General features: G+C 42.1%; 2 protein-coding genes and 1 long non-coding RNA gene across 9 annotated transcripts in view; 1 reads left to right on the forward strand and 2 right to left on the reverse strand.

Annotated features, from left to right (window-relative positions):
• Positions 1-11467, reverse strand: part of LOC105924337 (zinc finger protein 2) — a 37004-nt gene extending 25537 nt beyond the window's left edge. For 4 of the 7 annotated variants that reach the window (XM_036128941.1, XM_036128937.1, XM_036128939.1 and 1 more), the window contains exons 1-6: positions 11182-11467; positions 10986-11072; positions 10690-10894; positions 5056-5174; positions 4733-4968; positions 161-261 (exon numbers count right to left, since the gene is read on the reverse strand). In XM_036128941.1, coding sequence (XP_035984834.1) covers positions 161-261; positions 4733-4968; positions 5056-5174; positions 10690-10894; positions 10986-11072; positions 11182-11410 — 977 coding nt within the window. In that variant the 5' untranslated portion in view covers positions 11411-11467. The other 3 variants (XM_036128942.1, XM_036128940.1, XM_036128943.1) reach the window with 3 other exon arrangements.
• On the reverse strand, positions 3664-4723 carry LOC118558383. Its single transcript, XR_004928334.1, has 2 exons — positions 4270-4723; positions 3664-4205 (listed from the first exon to the last, which is right to left on the reverse strand). It is a non-coding gene; the product is annotated as an uncharacterized LOC118558383 (long non-coding RNA).
• Positions 11468-14866: 3399 nt separating the features above from the next.
• The window catches only part of LOC110367112, a 97246-nt gene continuing 91960 nt past the window's right edge, over positions 14867-20152 (forward strand). Inside the window, exons 1-2 of the mRNA XM_036128923.1 lie at positions 14867-15163; positions 20007-20093. Coding sequence (XP_035984816.1) covers positions 14935-15163; positions 20007-20093 — 316 coding nt within the window. The 5' untranslated portion in view covers positions 14867-14934. The remainder of the gene's footprint in view (positions 15164-20006; positions 20094-20152) is intronic.

Here is a 20152-nt window from a genome sequence, read left to right on the forward strand (position 1 = left end):
AATGGGCCTAAACATAATTTAATGAGGGTTCAACAAATATAATTTTATCTCTATTGATTTTATGATTCGAGAACCTTGAATTGACTCAATGATAGCCCTAGATATTAGATTCTTTTTTTAAATAAAAGAATAATTACGTCTTCTCCTTTTCTTAATTCACCTTATGAGGAGCCCAGTTTCATTGTCCATGATCCCAGGGTCGATAGTTGTAGAGTCAGCGACCAGATGTTCTTCCTTTTTCTCAGTCTTAACCTCTTCTTTCTGAAAGAAACAATTACAGCATGTTTCAGTTTTCCATACAAAGAATGCAATTTTAATCTTGAAGATAAAATTGCTCAGTCATGTCCCAGTTCTGCACACCAGAAAGAAAGTTTTATTAGGGTGCTTTTCCAATGCATGTGGAGGGCATCATGGCTTTCAAAAGCCCAGCATTATACAAATTTACACGGGTAATTTCAGTTTCTCGGGTAAAAAGGCCCTGGTCTGAGGTAAGACTTTTCATCTTTTCCCAGGATTGTTGAAGTGGCGGGATGTGGCCAGCAAAGCAAGACACTTCACCACCAGGAAGAGTAATAAGGAGCAGGAGAGTGTTTTTACAAACCCGTGTCTGGCTAAAGTGTTATTGTAACTGCATGATCCACATAACTTACTATACACACAAATGAAACTGTTTTTCCATTTATTGTCATCATGTGGTAAACTCATCAGATATCTACCGTATAAAAGGAGACAAAATGTTTTAGTAAAAATATATTTATTAGGAAAAAACAGATGGTGAGTCATGCAAGGAATTAATTACTTGACTATTGAATCATAAGCAAATATTTTTATAATTTAAAAATTTAAAACAAGATGAGGAGACAGCGGCGGAGACGATGGCAGGACACGAGTGTGAAGAGAATCACTGGGAGATGTTTGAATTTTCCTTCATCAGACCTGCCAGCACAAAACAAAGGGAAATGTTAAAGTAAATAGAAACATTGTCCCTCAGTGAGGAAATTTATTTCCCTCAGCAGCCACGTGTAATGCAAATGAAAGCATGCAGATACACACAAAACGTAAAAATATTCAATAACAATAAGAAAGACTATAATTTTACATATTTCATCTAAACAAGCCAGAGAAAGTCATTGTGGGGACGGGGGCTAAATGTGTCCTTGTTCCAGGGCTCTCTAGGCCTGTCGAATCACTAAAGCGAGAGAAAGTAATTTTTGCGGGGAGGAAGAGTAGGCAGGGAGAAAACAGGAGGGCCAGTTGAACCGTGCCCATGTTGTCTGTAGAAGACATGCCACAGTCAGACTGAAATAACATAGACTCCAATGTTCATCCACATGTACACGCTGCCCCGAGATAACAGTCCATTTGTTTACATGTGCCACATCTGTGAGGTCCACAGTGTGAGTGAATTTTCTGTTATTTCCCTGCAACTGCTTTTAGCAGCTCCAGATATATAAAACTCTGTAGTTTCATATATATCTAAAAAAAGTCTAAAAGCTGCTGGGAGTAAAACAATTGTCCACACTCCACTAAATTAGGTTTCAAACAAAGAAGGCAATCTATGCAAAATGTGGACTTTTTAGGCACAAGGAAGAGTGAAAGTGCTCTGTTTGATAAGAAAAGAGACACGGAGTTAAAACAATTTATTACTATGAATGAACATGCTGAATAGTTGCCGGGAAGACAAATTGAATACAGTTTATGAAATGCCTACATTAATTTAAAATGTCACAAATTGTTATTGGAATATTATCCTAAAGTCACTATGGCCTGAGGCCACTCGGACATGGGCGCACTGGAGACACAAGGACACACATGGAGTTGTAGATCAGCTCCACAGTCCTGCTGATTAACAAGGTCAATGCTTGCATGTTACTGTGCAGGATTATGATTGTCATGGATAGACTGGCTCTGTTCTGTCTCACGGTAAGGCTGCGGTCGGTATTAGTAGGGATGCAAGAACGAAAGCCAGGCAGAAACAGCGCAGACGGCTGCAGCTGGACCTTGGGGTGCAATTACTTTTCATCTATGTAATTTCAGCTCTGTTTCTCAAATAAAGTGGTGGAACTGTTTCCTTGTTCAATAAGTCTGGGAAGTCAGTTATTGTTTGGATTCGTACCACACATATCTACATAGAAACATTATACATATTTAATGTTCTGGTATTTGCAGCTATCCACCACATTACTAAAGCGCTTTGCCTTTGACTTAAAGCTGCTAAAAACACAAGACAGGTAGCGGAAAATGACTGAGAGACTTGTGAGATCAGGCTATGATTAGTGGGGAAAACAAACTCAAACCGCTCACTGAGCCTGTAGCTGCTGCCGGCTGTCAGCGGTGCTGTGCTACTTCTAAAACATCTGCGCACATTTAAAAGTCAGCTCATCCTGGATAAACTGACTGCATAGAGGAAGATTTAAGGTGTACCTTTTCACTTAAAAACATCTTAAAACTACACTATTGGTATAAAACATTGAATTTATGCACTCACCTTCTCCGTGTAACACTGATAAGGGGGCAATGCCTTATGGGATTCCTTGCTAGCCAAAGTCCTCAGAAAGATGTGACGGTCCATTCTCGATAAAATTAGTGGAGAAAGAACACATCCAGGAACAAATAGTTGACGTGATGTGTATATAGAATTGAACATCATTCAAAACCGCTGCAACAACACCAATCCTGAAAAAACCTGGTGCTGATCCTACCAACTTCCTTCCCATTTCTAATCTTCCCTTCATTTCCAAAATCCTTGAGAAAATAGTTGCTACTCAGCATCACTCCCACTTATCACTCAATAATCTGTATTAACAATTCCAGTCTTGTTTCCTTCCACTCCACAGAAGACACTGCACTCGTAAAAATCACCAATGACCTCATGACAGCTGATTCTGGTTTGTTCACTATCATCATCCTCCTTAACCTGAGCCCAGCCTTTGACACCATTAGCCACCCCACCCTCCTCAATAGAGTATTTTCCATCGACATCACTCACTCCACTGGACTGGTTCAGATCCTACCTCTCAGTCTGCACTCAGTTCATTCAACTCAAATCCTTCTCATCCCAGTCTTCTCCCGTCAATTCAGGTCTGCCCCAAGGTTCTGTCCTGGGGCAGACCTCCTTCTCATCATGTACCTTCTTCCTCTTGGCAATATCTTCCATAAGTACAATATCTGTTTCCACTGTTATGCAATTGACACCCAGCTCTGAATGTGGAAGCGCTGCACCTTCGTGGCTGTTTGCTGCAACTCCAGTCAGTCAGCCGTTCCACTCAGCGTGCCGTGGGACATTTCTGAAGCGCTGGTGCTTCTGGGACTCCACAATAAACCCACCTCTACTCTCCCACCCTCATCCTTTGCTGACTGTCTATCAGATGTAAAATCCTGGTTCTCTTCCAATGTTCTCAAACTAAATAGTGAAAAAACAGAAGTTAGAAGTTAGCCTCATTGGTTAACCCCCCCCACAGGTGTCATCCTCGACAGTACTCTTAATTCCCATATCGTAAACATTACACGGTCTGCATACTTTCACCTACGCAACATTAACCGCCTCCGCACCTCTCTCACCCCCATACCATTTCTGTTAATAGCTTCGTCACTTCTCGCCAAAAAACTGTATCCTGTTATAGGATAAAGTTTGAGTTATGTTTTTTACCCTCTCACCTTCCCTTTTTTTGTGGCCTCTATCTTTTCACAGAGTAAAGGCAGCGCCCTGTGGGCACCGCGTAAGGCCGTTGACCTTGGCAGCAAGGTCTCAGTAAATCGTCTCCCCCTGAAATGTTTGTGATGTTTGTTTGTTCATGTTATGGTGATTGTACTGAAACAACAATTTCCCCCTGGGATTATTAAAGTATGTCTGATTCTGAATTCTCTCCTCCCAGGTGTCACTCATAAATTCTTACATAAACTGCAGCTAGTCCAGAATTCAGCTGCCCGCATCATCACAATGGCCCCCTCTATCCACCATATCCATCCGATTAACAACAGCTCCACTGGCTCCCATACAGTTTCAAATTCAGTTTAAATTCCTCCTCTTAGCATTTAAGTCCATTCACAGTCTCTTCCCTCCATACCTGTCTAATCTCCTCCTTGTTGCTACGGCCTCCACCGATCCTCCTCCTCTATCCACCCGACTGTCCCACCTGCCCGTCTCACCACCATGGGGAGCAGAGCATTCAGTCACTCAGCACCTGACCTTTCGAACCGTCCACCTGCAGAACTCATTAACGCCACTCCACTCCCACTCTTCAAAACCAAACTCAAAACGCCGTCCACCTGCAGAACTCATTAACGCCACTCCACTCCCACTCTTCAAAACCAAACTCAAAACGCCATTTTCCCTAAGATTTCTTTTGCAATGTGTAAGTTTAGCCTGATTTGTGTTTTTTTGCTTTATGATCACTTTTTATTGTTGTTTTTGTTGTATTGTTTTTAACCAATGTATGGTGCCCAGAATGGCACCTATATATATAACAAGTATTATTATTATTATAATTATTATTTGGGACAATACTTTGGGTTCCACTGATGATGTTTCCAAAGTATGCAAGTACATAAGAACAGCTAAGTGTGTATATTGAGAAATAGCCCTTAAAAAATACTCCATAGGTTTTATCTAACTAACCACCACCTACAGAGACTTTACTAATATTCATATTTCATCATTAAGCCGCTTAGTGAAAAAATGACCCACTGCAATTGAAACACATCTACTTAAAAGCTGAATCTCAGTCAGAACCTTGGGGCGGATGTACAGAGCCGAGTTTCCATTGGATTTGATGGCGGTGTTGATCTCCTCCGGAGTCAGAGCTTTCACATTCAGAGGCTGCAGCTTCCTGCTCTTATCTGTGATGAAGGTATCAAAAGGTTCCCCAGCAGCCAGCTGAGGGAAGGTGGACCTCAGCAGGTCCAGGAAGGCTGCTTCCTCTAGACCATGAGGACACCCCAGGTCCCAGATTGGATACTTCTTAAACACTGGAACAGAGCGAAAGCCTTTCTGTGAGAAAGACTGGAACTGCTAGACTGGTGATGGACTGATGAGCAGAAGCAGTTAGAACTTACCAGCATTTGAGAGCACAGTGGTCTCAGAGTCCTCCAGTATCCGGATCCTGAGATTTAGAGGCTCCTTTGTGTCCATTTTCAGAGTTAAGCGGTGCCTTTTATGTCCACGCTGAACTGACCTGCAAGACGATTACATCTGATTATCTTCTTTTCTCACAGATATCAGTGGTGATAATTAGATGAAGGAGCGCCACCATCAGACACATTAGGGTTTCAGTTACATATATTTGATCGTGGCGCTACACCACACCTTTAGAGTGAATAAGAAAATATGTTAAAACACTATAAAGCATGTTTTAGTACAGCTACTGTATATTTACAATTATTCTAATCATAATCAGAGTTTAAAATGGATTTAAATATCATGAAGTGTAAAAATTTACTGTATTTTTATTGTCTCATTGTGAACCTGACTAGTGTATGAAGCTACTGATAGCTACATGACGCTGCACTGCTCTCGGTAGTGAAGCAAAATGTCCAGTGTTGCTAACTTAGTGACTGTGGCTATATTTGGGAACATTTCAGACTTTTTTCGGGAATCCCGCGGGTCATGGGAGTCAACATTAGTAAATATCAGGTGATGATTACGGTACAGGATTAAATATCAATGGGAGCAGACGGAAGCGAGAGTAAACCAATAGCAGGTACAATAAACTAGTTTCGATGCCAAAAAATGTAATAAAATAGACTACTAAATCGCCGCCATTTTGTAGTGTTTTTCCAAGAAACTATAATGCAAGTCAAAAAAACTACACGACCCAAAAGCCAACAGTGCTTCCGATCTATTGTTTCCACCCACGCTCAAAAATGGGGGGATTAACCGCTAGTGGCAAACTCAACCTGGAAAGGTTGGATTTGCAACGCAAAGTCAGAAGAGTTGAATGTCACAGTGTTAACACTTAGTACCCTGCTTGTAAAACCTGTTTCCTGGAATTTCCAATGTACAACAGTGTAATAATACGGCCAATAACCTAAAACTACTTTATTATTTTATTTTGTATTATTTGAACAGTTGTGTTTTTTTTCTGTTTTAACCCACTAACTGAACAACGTGTTAACACTTCTCTTTCGCTTTTTAACAAAAGTAAAACATGTTTACTTCCATGTCCGGATAAAAATGAGACTGGCTTTTCCTGGATCCAGTTAGCTCCGCCTCCAGCTCTGCACCACCCTCGAAAATTAACATAATCTCACTCATAACTTTTGATAAAAGTTGAGAGGTCTGTCTAAGAATGTGTTTAATGTTCGATGAATGTATTGGTTCTGATAGTAAACCCTAAATAGTTTTTGGATATTTTATTGCAAATGGAAAAATACTAATATGCTTGAATGATATTGAACTTTTTCTTTTACAAAACTGAGTTTTTGAACCATTGAGGTATATTATCTAAATTGTGAAAGTAAAGCCTTTTTGCACTTTTTTCTTAATTGAGTATAGATCTCTTGTTCGGTGCATTATTCTTTAGTTTTAGCAATTTGAAACATACAAGTTGTCAGGATGCAGCTTGTAGGCTGCATGCTGAGCCTCCCTTCCTCTCTCTCTTCCCTGCACAGCCTGATTGGTTTCACCTGTCAGGCTGCAATCATCACTGATCTGCCTCCACCTGTTATCACCTCTATATATACCCACCTCATTCTGTTCTTTTTGCCGGTCCGTAGTGTTCAACCCCTGCTCTGTTTCAGCCAGAACCCCATGTCAGCTCAGCTTTTGTTTCAGTCAGCCAGAAGACTTACTTCAGCTTTGTGTTTTTTGTTCAGTCAGCCAGGAGACTTTGTTTCAGCTCTGTTCCAGCCCAGCCTCAACCCAAGACACTGTTCCTTCCTGGTCTCAAGTTCTCGACTCCTGTGTTCCGTCCTGGCCTCAAGTTCTCAACTCCTGTTCACGGCTCCTGGGTTCCGTCCTGATCTCAAGTCCTTGGCTCTGGTGTTCCATCCTGGTCTTAAGTTCTCAACTCCTGGTTTCCATCCTGATCTCAAGTTCTCGGCTCCTGTGTTTCGTTCTGGTCTCGAGTCTTCGGCTCCGGTGTTCCCTACAGGTCAGTCTCTCCGCACTCCTTCTGTCGGCCAGCTTCTGCATCCTACAACTCCGTCAGTTAAAAGACTCTGGTTCCTCTCATCATCATCATCCACAATGTTCAATAAACTCACTTTAAAGAACTTGCTCTGTGTGTGCGTGCTGTGTCCGGGTTCATCCCAAGACAAATCATGACATTACGGACCGGCCAAAAGGATGAACCCGAGCACGCACAGAGCTCGGTGCAGAAGCTGGCAGGATCTGCTCCGCCTCAGCTCGGGACTTCATGGATGCCGTCCGCCTCTGGATCAATGCCGCCTGGATCGCAGTCCACGATGCCCCGCCTCTGGTTCTGTCTCGCCTGGGTCGCTGTGTTGCGACGCCTCGCCTCTGGTTCGTCTTGCCCGGGTTGCATCTGCGACGCCCTGCCTCTGACTTTGTTCCCCGGGATGGCTCTCCGCGAGGCCCGCCTCTGCTGCTGCCCAGCTTATTAAGACTTTGCTGCCCAGCGCCTTCTAGTTTTTGTTTTGAGTTATTTTTGGGTCCTTGTGTTTTGAGGTACTTAACGTTCCTTAGTTTTTCAGTGCTCCTTAGATTTCTTAGAGTTCTTTAGTTTCGGTTTTTGTTTGTGTTCTAGTCCTGCTTTAGTTTCTAGTCTTGCTTTTTGTATATTTTTTACTGATTTAGAAAATTTGTTTCAGCTTTCTGTTAATATGTTTAGACTTAATCTTAGTTTTGGTTTACCTAGAATTTTTTTGTGTTTTAGAGTTATTTAGTTTTTTTTTTTGTTTTCTTTAGAGTATTTGAGTTTCTATTTTGCTTTTGTTTTTCCAGTTCTGTTCTAGTTTTCTAGGTTTGTCTTTAGTCTCCGGGTTTTGCTTTAGAATTCTAGTTTTTTTACCCTAGTTTTCCAGGTTTTGCTTTGTGTTCTTATTACTAGTTTTAGTTATCTAGTTTTACATTAGTTACCCAGTATTTTGCCCTTGTCTCCCTGTTTTGTTTTGTTTTATAGCTTTGCTTTAGTTTTTGGTTCTCTTCCTAGTGTTCTGGTTTTGATTTTCTAGTTTTAGTCCTGTAGTTCTTATCCTACCCCAGTAGTTCCTGTCTAGCCCGGTAGTTCCTATCCTAGTCCTGTAGTCCCTATCTAGCTCAGTAGTTCCTGTCCAGCCCAGTAGTTTCTGTCTAGCCCAGTAGTTCCTCTCTTGGCCTTATAGTTTCTGTCTTCTTTAGTTTATGTTTTGGCCTTCTAGTTCCCCGTTATTCCTAGTTCCTGTAATTTATCTGTGTTTTTTATCCTGTAGTCCCTGTCTTAGTCTTGTAGTCCCTGTTTTAGTCTTGTAAGTCCCTGTCCTAGCCCTATAGTTTCTGTCTAAGTTCCGTATTTATTTCTCTAGTTTCGTTCTGTTCTGGCTTTCCTTGGTTTCTCTGTTTTAGTTTTTTTTCTGAGTCCTCCTAGTTCTTGTTTTTCCCCGGTGTCGAGGTCCGCCAGAGCCCTCCGGTGATCCTAGTCACCGGCTGTGCCCTCTGGTGCACTCGGCATGTCGCTGCTCAGCACATGCAAGCCGCCGCCAGAGCCCTCCGGTGCTTCTATGTCGCCGGCTGAGCCCTCTGGTGCGCCAGCTTGTCGCTGCCCAGCACACGTAGGCCGCTGCCAGAGCCCTCCGGTGCTCCCATGTCGCCGGCTGAGCCCTCTGGCGGTCCGGCCTGTTGCTGCCCGGCGCACTCCCTGTTCCCTGGCGTGTTAGGATGCCCTCCATTCTTGTTCCCTGGCGTGTTATGACGCCCTCAGTTCCTGTTCCCGGTGTGTTAGGACACCCTCTGACTCCTAGTGTTTGGTTTTCTTGTTTCCTGACGTGTTAGGACGCCTTCTGTTCTTATCCCTAGAGTTTTTGATGTTCCCGTTTCCCGTACGCCCCGGCGTACTCTTCCCTCACGCCCTGGCGTTTCCCTCACGTCCCAGCGGTCTTCCCCTGGCGTTTCCGTACGCCTGTTCTTTCCCCAGGCGTTTCCATATGCTAGTGTGCTCCAGCGTTTCCGTACGCTGTTGAGCCCTAGCGCTATAGTCCGCCTGTTCTTTCCCCTGACGTTTCCGTACGCCTGTTCTTTCCCCTGCCGTTTCCATACGCCTGTTCTTTCCCCTGCCGTTTCCGTACGCTAGTTGTGCTCCAGCATTTCTGTACGCTGTTGAGCCCTAGCGTTATAGTCCGCCTGCTCTTCCCTCTGGCGTTTCCATATGCCCGTTCCTTTCCTCTGGCGTTTCCATATGCCCGTTCCTTTCTTCTGGTGTTTCCGTACGCCCGTTCCTTCCCTCTGGCGTTTCCGTACGCCCGTTCCTTCCCTCTGGCGTTTCCGTACACCCGTTCCTTCCCTCTGGCGTTTCCGTACGCCCGTTCCTTTAACTTGGCGTTTACGTACGCCCGTTCCTTTAACTTGGCGTTTACGTACGCCCGTTCCTTTACCTTGGCGTTTCTGTGCGCTCGTTCCTTTTCCTTGGCGTTTCCGTACGCCCGTTCCTTCCCCTTGGCATTTATTGTCTATGAAGCCGTTTCCCGCTACGGCTCCTTGTGTCTATCACTCTGATGATCCATCCTGTGCTGGTGGAGCCTTCTGAAAGAACAGCAAGCGAGCGGACGTTTCCAAAGTTTGGCTTCATTTTAAGTAAGAGAAAGATGGAACAAGGCGCTTTGCAATCATGCAGTCTCTTGTTATTCACACACAACAATAAACCGTGAGAGCCGGCGTGTGTTGTGAAACTGCAAAACTTTGTCTTAGGCGGAGAATTAAACGCGTGTCTACACAGCTCAGCGTTCAGTGTTGCGTTCGTGAGCGTCGCAAAGCAATGGTGCATTCAGGAGCATGGGACATTTCAGTTTTATAACGAAAAAGGCAGAAAACGGAACAGAACTTAACTCATACAATAATGTATTTATCCAGAAACAGTGTGGGCTTTCTTACAATACTGAATGCTCTATAATTGTATTTCTGTTATTTTTGATTATGCTAGCATCTGCTAGCTTTTTATTAAAAAAAACTATAATATTACAGCAGCAAATTATCAAAGTTTTTCAAAGCCTGTTTAAAAGCTCCAAATGGGGCTTCAGATCATACAGCAAGAATTGTGCTGTCATTGTTTTACAGGGCAGAATTTGCATTTGCTGACTCTTGTCCTTTAACTACTGATGGATATACAGGAATAGAGTCATACAAGTGTCAATTCCCAATTCCGCTTTTTTAAGGTTCACATTCAGTTCTCAAAAATTAAATGTTGAACATGGGTCAATACTCATTAAAACCTTAAAGTAATCAAAAAGTAATCAAAAGTAATTAGTTACATTACTTTTTAAAAGTAATTGAAAAAGTTACACTACAATTACATTTTAAACAAAGTAACTTTTAACTGTAACGGATTACATTTTTAAAGTAACTTACCCAACACTGCTTATGACACCACCACACCTTAACATTTTAAGGACTATCATCAGGTTAGTTAGTGTGTTATTGAGTTAAAGTTAAATAACCTAAATAACGACCACAGGCTGCGTTAAAACGAGGTCAGTTCATGGAAAACATGATTAAATTTAAGAGGTGGTGGTTCTGATGGAGATCTTTGGATCTGTTACCTTGGTGGTATTTCAAAATCTGGGTCCTTCAGGTCTTCCTTGATCATCTTGTTTTTTATTACTGATTCTTCATCCTCCTGTTCATCTTCATCATTCTCCTGTTCCACCTCCTCATCATTACCACCATCTTCCCCCTCATCATCATCCTCCTCCTCTTCCTCAGAGTGTTTCCCAGGTGGATTGTGACTCTCAGCTGCCTCCACACCTGAACACATCCCACAGAGTCTGTTTCTGATCTCTGGTCAGAACCAGCATCACCAGTCTGGGTTCTGGTTGTGTCTCCAGGTGAGTCCTACCTGTGCTCTGTGTGAGCTGCTGCTCCTCTTGCTCCTCACCAACCACCACCTCCTCGTGGCTCTGCAGATCTGGGAGCAGCTCTAGTTCAGTCACATCCAAACAACATCTGATCAACATATCTTCTGCATTTGGACCTTAAATCTGTAAAATCTCTGCTGTTCTGCATGTAATGATCATCTCCAGGCCACCACTGACCTGTTCTGGGCAGCTTGATCTGAGGCTGCAGGAGCTCCAGCTGCCTCCTCTGCCGCTCGATCTCCCGCCTGAAGCCCGAAGCCTCCTCCTCGTAGTCGGCTACGGTCCTCTCCACCACCGCTAAGATCTCCCGGGCGGCTGTGCTCAGCTTCTCGGTGATGATTCCTCTCAGGATGCCGCTTTTGGACATGTTCAGCGGATCGGAACCGCCGCTGCTGCAGTAAAACATGCTGGATTGTTCCCTGGTTGGATTCAAAACTTCTGCACCTTGTTTTTGCACCTCTACTTCCGGTTTATTGTGCAGCGATAAGAATAGTCCGTGTAGGAGCAGAATAATATTTTTTGATATATATTTTTTTAAATAGAAATAACCAACAAAAACACTATTAGAAAACAAAACATCAAACAAATTGATCAATTAAGACGAAGTTGTAATATTTTACTCCAAAACAGAGCTGAATAATAATTGGCCATACATTAAAACCCAGTTAGGTATTGAATTCCCCAAGTCATACATTCTTACATTCGCACCTGATAGCTTTTTGGTTTACATTTCTCTAAATGCCTTCATCTCAGTCAAGAACATCTCTCTTTTTCAATTGTTTAAGACTTTATACCTGTATTATTTCTATGTTCTTACTATGGAAATTTTATGCAAATCTTTTAGTTATCAGACTCACATGTGCAACAAGTGCCCTGTTTTTGCACATAAACAGAACCCCAGTTTAATCTTTTGAGACTGGGATTAAAATTTACTATTTTGATCAAACTACCTCTGTAGTTATGCTGCAGAGGGTTTAGGGAGCAGGAGAGAACAATGACAGCTTTTTCTCACTCTGCTACTTTTTCTAATAATCTTTGTTTAGAATAAAAGAACATTTTACACAATTTGTAGTTTTGTTTAATCTTGATAACATACTTAACGATCTACATCTGTCACTAGTATAGTATTTCTTACAACTGTCAATTGTGACAATTGTCTAGTTTTCCATATTTTACCGAGTGTATCTGTGTGTTTCCATTTCCTTTTGACTTTGTCACTGATGTAATGAAAGTTCTCCACCGAGACAAATAAAACATCAGTTAAATAAAAGTTAAAGAAATATTTCTGAACCTGGACCTAAAGCATGGAAGGTTCTATCACATTTAATATATAGGGCCAACTAGTTCTACAGAAGCGAGTATGATGGAACAGGTGTTAGCACTGATGCCTTAGTCACAGGTTTTAATCCCGACCTGGTAATGAGTTTGCAAGTACTACCCATGCATGCATAGGTTCTCTGGCTTCCTCCCACGTTTCAACATGACTTTAATGTTAACCGATAACTCTCTTTCTCTCACGTTTTAGTGTGTGCATCTATGTGTGGTGGACTGGGAACCTGTTCACAAGATGTACTCAGCATCTTTCACCTAACAGATGAATGATATACCTAAATTCCCCATCATCTCAGTTTATTGTAATGTAATGTAATGTAGTACAAATAAGGGGTGCACCCTTAGCCCTCTAAAATTTTAATTGACATTTGGTAGCATTCCCAAGCACATTCAGGGTACTTGAAGAGGCCATGTTTGACAGACAGTTTCTTTTTATGCTGATGACTTCCTACACTTTATTTCATATCCACGTTTTCCCCTAACTTCTAGTTACCATTACTTACTTGAAGTTCTCATTTTAAGTGAGGAAGAGTTTCAAGCTTGACCTGTCTGGCTTCCCATTTAAAAATGAGGGTACAATTTGAGTTTGCAATTTGGGTGAAAAGACTTACTATTAGAAATTTAAGAAAGTTTATTTAGGTTATATATTGGTTATATAGATGTTTTGTTGAGTACCAGCACATGTAGGCTTAAAAGGCAAGAAATGGCAGATAAATTATCTAAAAACAAAAAAGGGCTGTAAAAGAGGCATTACTATTCCTTTTGGAAGAACAGATGATAAATCAGTTATCAGAAGTGAAGAAATTAAAATTTGGCAAAGAAAAAGGTGGCTTCAATATGTTTTTTAAAAAAAGGAAGAAATTTATTTGAAATACAAAAATCAGTATTAACGAATTTTAGTGAGAGAAAAAGAAATATAATTTTGGGATGGGTAGATCATGCCTATCTTAATGATAAAGTAAATAGGGAGAAAAAACAGGATGTTGTAGAAAGAAAATGTAGAACACATTTTGTTTAACTTTGAAATGTACAGAACTGAAAGACAAACTGTGTATAAAAAGGCAGAAAAAGAACAGGGTTTGGAAGGAATACTGGGGAACTGAAGGAACAAAGAGAAAATCTGCATTATTCATAACACTTTTTAACACAAAAAAAATAAACAGAATTTAGCGGGTGGAAGCTATGGATGTTACACACCAATATATAGTATGTGGTGGTAATAAGAAAGTATGCCTCAATAATAAGAAAGAAGAAGACCAATATTTTGCCCTAGAAAGAAATGAGGAGTGTTGGATGGACAATTGAAAAGAAAGAAAAGAATTTAAAATTAATGATTTAGAAATTACTCAAACAACACCAATATCAATTATACCACCATGGATTTTACCAGAAGCAACAGTAGATATGGTAATAATGGAAAAGAAACAAGATAAATCTTACATTGTAAATAGTTATTCAGTACAGTTACATTTAAACAAGTATTATCAATATATTCAAATGTATACAGATGCATCAAAAACAAATGGAAAAATAGGAATAGTATTTGTAGTACCAGAATTTAATATAAGAATGGGAAAACAAATTACAGACAGATTATCAATATACACTGGAGAAATGTTGGCAATATTTTTAGCTTTACAATGGGTAGAAGACATAAAACCATTAAAAACAGTAATTTGTTCAGATTCAAGCTCTGCATTATTAAGTTTAAAATATAATACATCAGATAATAGGATGGACATTTTATTAGAAATATGTCATACATTATTCAGAATACAAAATATGGGTTTAATAGTTATATTTGTGTGGGTTCCAGCACATATTGGGATAGAAGGAAACGAGAGGGCAGATAAAATGGCAGTTAAAACAAGTAGGTCTGTGGGGAAGAGTATTACTAAAGAAAAACTGATGGAATATGGCAAAAAAGGTGGGATGAAGAAAAAATAGGAAGATGGTTTTATAAAATTCAGAAGACAGTAAGAGAAGGAAGAAATGGAAGACGAAATAGAAAGGAGGAGAGGGTAATATCAAGGTTATGATTTGGGCATACAGGACTTAATTATACACTTCAAAATTCAAAAACATAATACCAGCAAATGTGATTATTGTGGAAATTTGAAACAATAGAACATTTATTATGCATATTAAAATGCAATAAATATGAAAGAGAAGATATATGAGGTAAGAGTTTAAATGTATTAAGGAAAAGGTTAATTTATTAGATATTTTGAGGAAGCATTTGGGGTGTAAACATATACAAATAGTTATTCAATATTTAAAGAAAACTAAATTATTTCATAGAATTTGATTATAAAAGGCGTGAATTATATAAATGAGTAGAATACTGATATATTTAAAGATAGATAGATATAGATATATATAGATATATAGATTGATAGACCATCAAGAACCACACTCCATACCAGTAAGTGGCGGTAATGCTGCTAAAAGTTTGTTGCCAACCGCCACAAAACACCAGAAGAAGAAGACGAATATTTGCCCCTACACGGACTGTTTTATCTGCTGCACAGTAAACCGGAAGTAGAGGTTCAAAAACAAGGTGCAGAAGTTTAGGACCCAACCAGGGAACAATCCAGCATGTTTTACTGCAGCAGCGGCGGTTCCGATCCGCTGAACATGTCCAAAAGCGGCATCCTGAGAGGAATCATCACCGAGAAGCTGAGCACAGCCGCCCGGGAGATCTTAGCGGTGGTGGAGAGGACCGTAGCCGACTACGAGGAGGAGGCTTCGGGCTTCAGGCGGGAGATCGAGCGGCAGAGGAGGCAGCTGGAGCTCCTGCAGCCTCAGATCAAGCTGCCCAGAACAGGTCAGTAGTAGAAACGCATTACATGCAGTCAATGCATCTTAGTTTTTACAGACTTAAGGTCCGTACAGAATGCAACTACGGTCAAGCCAGCACTCACGGGAACACCATGAATTACGGAAGACATATGACTTTAGACAGCTTTATTTGTCATTTTGTATGCACAAAGTGCGTACAGAACGAAATTTCGTTTGCATACAGCTCGAAACTCACAGTAAATTGCACTAATTTTCAGGTTAAAGATGCAGCAGCGATTTATGTAAACAATTGAAATGTTAACAATGTCAAAACAACGTAACAATCTAAACAAAGCAGGGGAAATAGACAGTGTGCTATTAACGGTATCCAGGAGAGTATTATTAAAACCGTGTAATATACGAGTGTGGAACAGAGTCCATTTTGCGGCCTCTGCAGTTCAGAGTCCCTAGCAGTTGAACAGTTTGATGGCAACAGGGAAAAAGCTTTTGCAGAACCTGGTGGTCCTGCAGCGGATGCTGCGGAGCCTCTTTCCAGAGGGCAGCAGGGAGAACAGTCCATGGTGGGGGAGGTGGGGGAGGGGGGGGAGGGGGTCCCCGATGATGTTACGGGCTCGGGAAACGCAGCGCTGTGATGAGATGTCCTTGATGGAGGGAAAAGGAGCCCCGATGATCCCTTCTGCTGTCCTCACCACTCTCCTCACGTTCTTCCAATCAGAGGCACTGCAGCCTCAACCCCACACAGTGAGACAGCTGGTCAGAATGCTCTCTATGGTGCTTCTGTAGAAGGTCCTGAGGATGGGAAGGGGCAGGTGGGCTCTCCTCATCCTCCGTAGGAAGTACAGTCGTTTCTGTGCCCTCTTCACCAGTTGACGTGGTGTTCACAGACCAGGTGAGGTTGTCCGTGATGTGCACCCCCAGGAACTTGGTGCTGCTGACCACCTCCACAGCTGAGTTGTTGATGAGCAGTGGAGCGTGGTGGGGCCGTTTTTTTCTGAAGTCGATGATGATCTCCTTCGTCTTCTCCACGTTCAGGATCAGGCTGTTGTCTCTGCACCAGCCCACCAGCTGCTCAACCTCCTCTCTGTAGTCCTGGTCGTTGTCGTCTTTGATCAGGCCCACCACCGTTGTGTCGTCAGCAAACTTCACGATGTGATTGGTGGTGAACCTGGGAGCACAGTCGTGTGTCCTCAGGGTGAACAGCAGGGGGCTCAGGACGCAGCCCTGAGGGGAGCCCGTGCTGAGGGTGATGACATCAGAGGTGTTCTGACCGACTCTGACTGACTGAGGTCTGTTGGTGAGGAAGTCTAGCAGCCAGTTGCAAAGGGGTGTGCTGAAGCCCAGATGTTCCAGTTTTCCCACCAGATGCTGTGGGATGACGGTGTTGGACGCTGAACTGAAGTCCAGGAACAGCATCCGCACGTGCGTGTTCTTCTCCTCCAGGTGTGCCAGGCTCAGGTGAAGAGCAGAGGAGATGGCATCCTCAGTGGAGCGGTTCCGTCGGTAGGCAAACTGGAACGGGTCGAGTGTTGGGGGGAGACTGGAGACGATGTGTTCCTTTACCAGCCTTTCAAAGCACTTCATCATGATGGGAGTCAGTGCAACAGGCCAGTAGTCGTTGAAACAGGTGACTTGAGGTTTCTTCGGCACCGGAATGATGGAGGCAGACGTAAAGCATACTGGCACTGTGGCTTGGTCCAGCGAGGTGTTAAAAATGTCTGTGAGAACACCAGCCAGCTGACCTGCACACTCCTTGAGCACCCGCCCAGGTATGTTGTCGGGACCTGGGGCCTTCCGCGGGTTGACTCCCCTCAAAGTCTTCCACACGTTGGCAGTGTCAAGGCGGAGGACTTCCTCTTCCTGATGGAGAACAGCCTTCACTGCTGGAGTGCTGTTTAGTGCCTCAAACCTCCCAAAGAAGTTATTTAGTCCATTGAGGAAGTCAGGATCAACTTCACCCACCGGGGGGGGAGGGCGTGTTGTATTCAGTGATCGCCCGTGTGCCTTTCCACATGCTCCTGGTGTCGCTGGCGTCATGGAAAAGCTCCTGGATTTTCTTAGTGTGGTTCTGCTTTGCTAACTTGATGGCAGGGTTCAAGTTGGCTCTCGATGTTTTCAGTGCCTCCTTGTCACCAGACTTGAAGGCTGAGTCCCGTGCTTTTAGCGCTCGCTGGACCTCCACAGTGACCCAGGGTCGTTGATTCACTCGGGTGATGATGGAGCTAAAACAGTGACAGCTTGCAGCGACATTGAAAAGAGATCTGTCATTGAGCAATCAAACATTGAAAAATTAAACATTGTAAAATCACTTGAAATTACATCAAAAAAGAGATTTGGCATTTAAAAATTAGACATTGAAAAGTCAAACATTGTTAGAAAGTAAAAACTCATGATTCTCATTTTATGCTGCATCTTTTTTAATGAGACGTTTTCAGTGTTTTTTTTAATAAACCTTATTAGAATATTCTTTATATTATACAAAAAGAAATAAGAGATGTTTTCAGTGTCACTGCAAAGCTCCTTCAGCTATGACGTCACTACAAGATGGCGCTGGTTTGCCATTGGGGGGCGGGGCTAAACTGAAGACCCCTTCAAGGGCCCTTCGTTTTTCCAGTATTCTTCATGTAACTGCAGAGATTTATCGAAAACTCCGGTCAAGTACCGCTTCTCGACCACAAGAAAAGGTATTATTTTCATTAATAAGGTTTTCATTAGCTTATACAGACAAGGATTGTAGTGACATGGAGCTAAACTATGGAGCTAAAACAGTGACAGCTTGCAGCGACTTTGAAAAGAGATTTAGCATTGTAAAATTAAACATTGAAAAATTAAACTTTAAAAAATCACTTGCAATGGCATCAAAAAAGAGATTTGGCATCGAAAAATTAGACATTAAAAGTCAAACCTTGTTAGAAAGTAAAAACTTATGATGATCTTATTTTATGCTACAGCTTTTTTACAATGAGACGTTTTCAGTGTCACTGCAGCACTCCTTCAGTTACGATGTCACTACAAGCTGGCACTGTTTTGCTGTCGGGGGCGGGGCTAAATTGAAGGCCCCTTCGTGGACCGTCCGTTTTTACGGTACTCTTTATCATCTACCTGCTGTCACTGGTTTAGCTCCATGTCACTACAATCCTTGGCTGTATACTAATGAAGGTAATATTAATGAAAATAATACCCTTTCTTGTGGTCGAGCAGCTGTAGTTAACCGGAGCTTTCCATATGTTCACTGCATGTAGATGATGAGTACTAGAAAAACGGAGGAACCTTGAAGGGGTCTCCAATTTAGCCCCGCCCCCGACGGTAAAACAGTGCCAGCTTGTAGTGAAATTGTAGCTGAAGGAGTTCTGCAGTGACACTGAAAACGTCTCATTGAATAAAAGCTGCAGCATAAAATGAGAATATCATCATAAGCTAGTAATTTCTATCAATGTTTGACTTTTTAGTGTCTAATTTTTCAATGACAAATCTCTTTTTTGATGTCATTGCAAGTGAGTTTTCAAGGTTTAATTTTTCAATGTTTGCTTTTACAATGTCAAATCTCTTTTCAATGTTGTCGCAAGCTGTCACTGTTTTAGCTCCATACTAAACCAGTGACAGCAGGTAGATGATGAGGGTGATGGCGCGCAGGTCCACCTGGACCGCAGGTAGCCCACTTTGTGACTCAGAGACGTCGGCCAACGAGGCTGATTAAGCTCATCACAAGCATGGTTAACCTGTAAAATAGGTGACGAGGAGGTGGGTATGGTTCGTTGTTCTCATTCTGTAATAACAGGGAAGACTCGGGAATGGCACCTGCGTGATAGCTGGTCCCGCTATTTTCTCTGAGTTTTGCGTGTGGTCGGGAGCAGCTATTGCAGGTGGAGACGACATGACTCTTTTATGACTTTATTTTACACAATACAGAGTTGTCATCTTCAGTCACAACTCAGACCGCAAACCAAAAAATATCCAGTGGCCGCGTAAACCAGAAGTTGCTAGCAGAAAACAACAAAAAGGGAGGCGCCGTTCTGGCTGGGAAACTTTTATATAAGTGAAAGTAGTCACCTGGGGAAAAAAAGTTTTGTTCTAATATTTTTTCAGAGTAATGAGCGTAAACAAAATATATGTGTCCATAGTCACCAGTAGACAGGAATAATAATAAAAATATTACATAAAGCTGTAAAAATGTCTACTAACTCAAGGCGATATGTGTAAAAAAATTTATGTTGGATTCACTCCTCCTAGTGCACTTAGGTTGCAGTTAGCTGAAACTAACAAACAAAATCGGCCATAGGATCATATCCTACTGGAGTTCATGAGTGTTGCCCAATGTGGTGAGTTCTATTAATGCTGTGAGGTGATGAGTTTTGTCATCTGTTCTAAGCGTGTGACTGGTGAATTTGCTAGAGCTAGTTAGCCAAATGCTAGCTGTATTTTGCTGCACAGTGATGTATTAATGCTGCTGTTTATTATGTCACAAAGTTTTCTAAGTGTAAACCCTGCCTTATAACTGGTTAGTTAGGTCAAGCCTAGCTCCTAAATCTATGTTTAAGTTTGTGTTTATTGAATATTGCAATACTAAGTATTGAGGTTTTGTTTTTGTTTTTTACTTTACTTACAGTTTAACCGGCATGTCCGTGTAAAAGCACTCTGCAATAAAATTCACAACAGCAACAACAATGGCTATCTTATGTTCTTTGTAACAATTTATAATGTAAAAAAAGTTCCATACACGTCAAACGTACTGCCTTTATTTTGAACAGCAGTCTCAGGCATTGCTACCGTAATGCACGGTGTTCGTGCGACCTACAAAACCACGTGAGGGCTGGCTTGACCGCAGTCAAATGCAGCAGAGATGTTGATCAGATGTTGTTTGGATGTGACTGAACTAGAGCTGCTCCCAGATCTGCAGAGCCACGAGGAGGTGGTGGTTGGTGAGGAGCAAGAGGAGCAGCAGCTCACACAGAGCACAGGTAGGACTCACCTGGAGACACAACCAGAACCCAGACTGGAGATGCTGGTTCTGACCAGA

Source organism: Fundulus heteroclitus, unplaced genomic scaffold (assembly GCF_011125445.2).
Source record: "Fundulus heteroclitus isolate FHET01 unplaced genomic scaffold, MU-UCD_Fhet_4.1 scaffold_125, whole genome shotgun sequence".
Taxonomy (NCBI): domain Eukaryota; kingdom Metazoa; phylum Chordata; class Actinopteri; order Cyprinodontiformes; family Fundulidae; genus Fundulus; species Fundulus heteroclitus.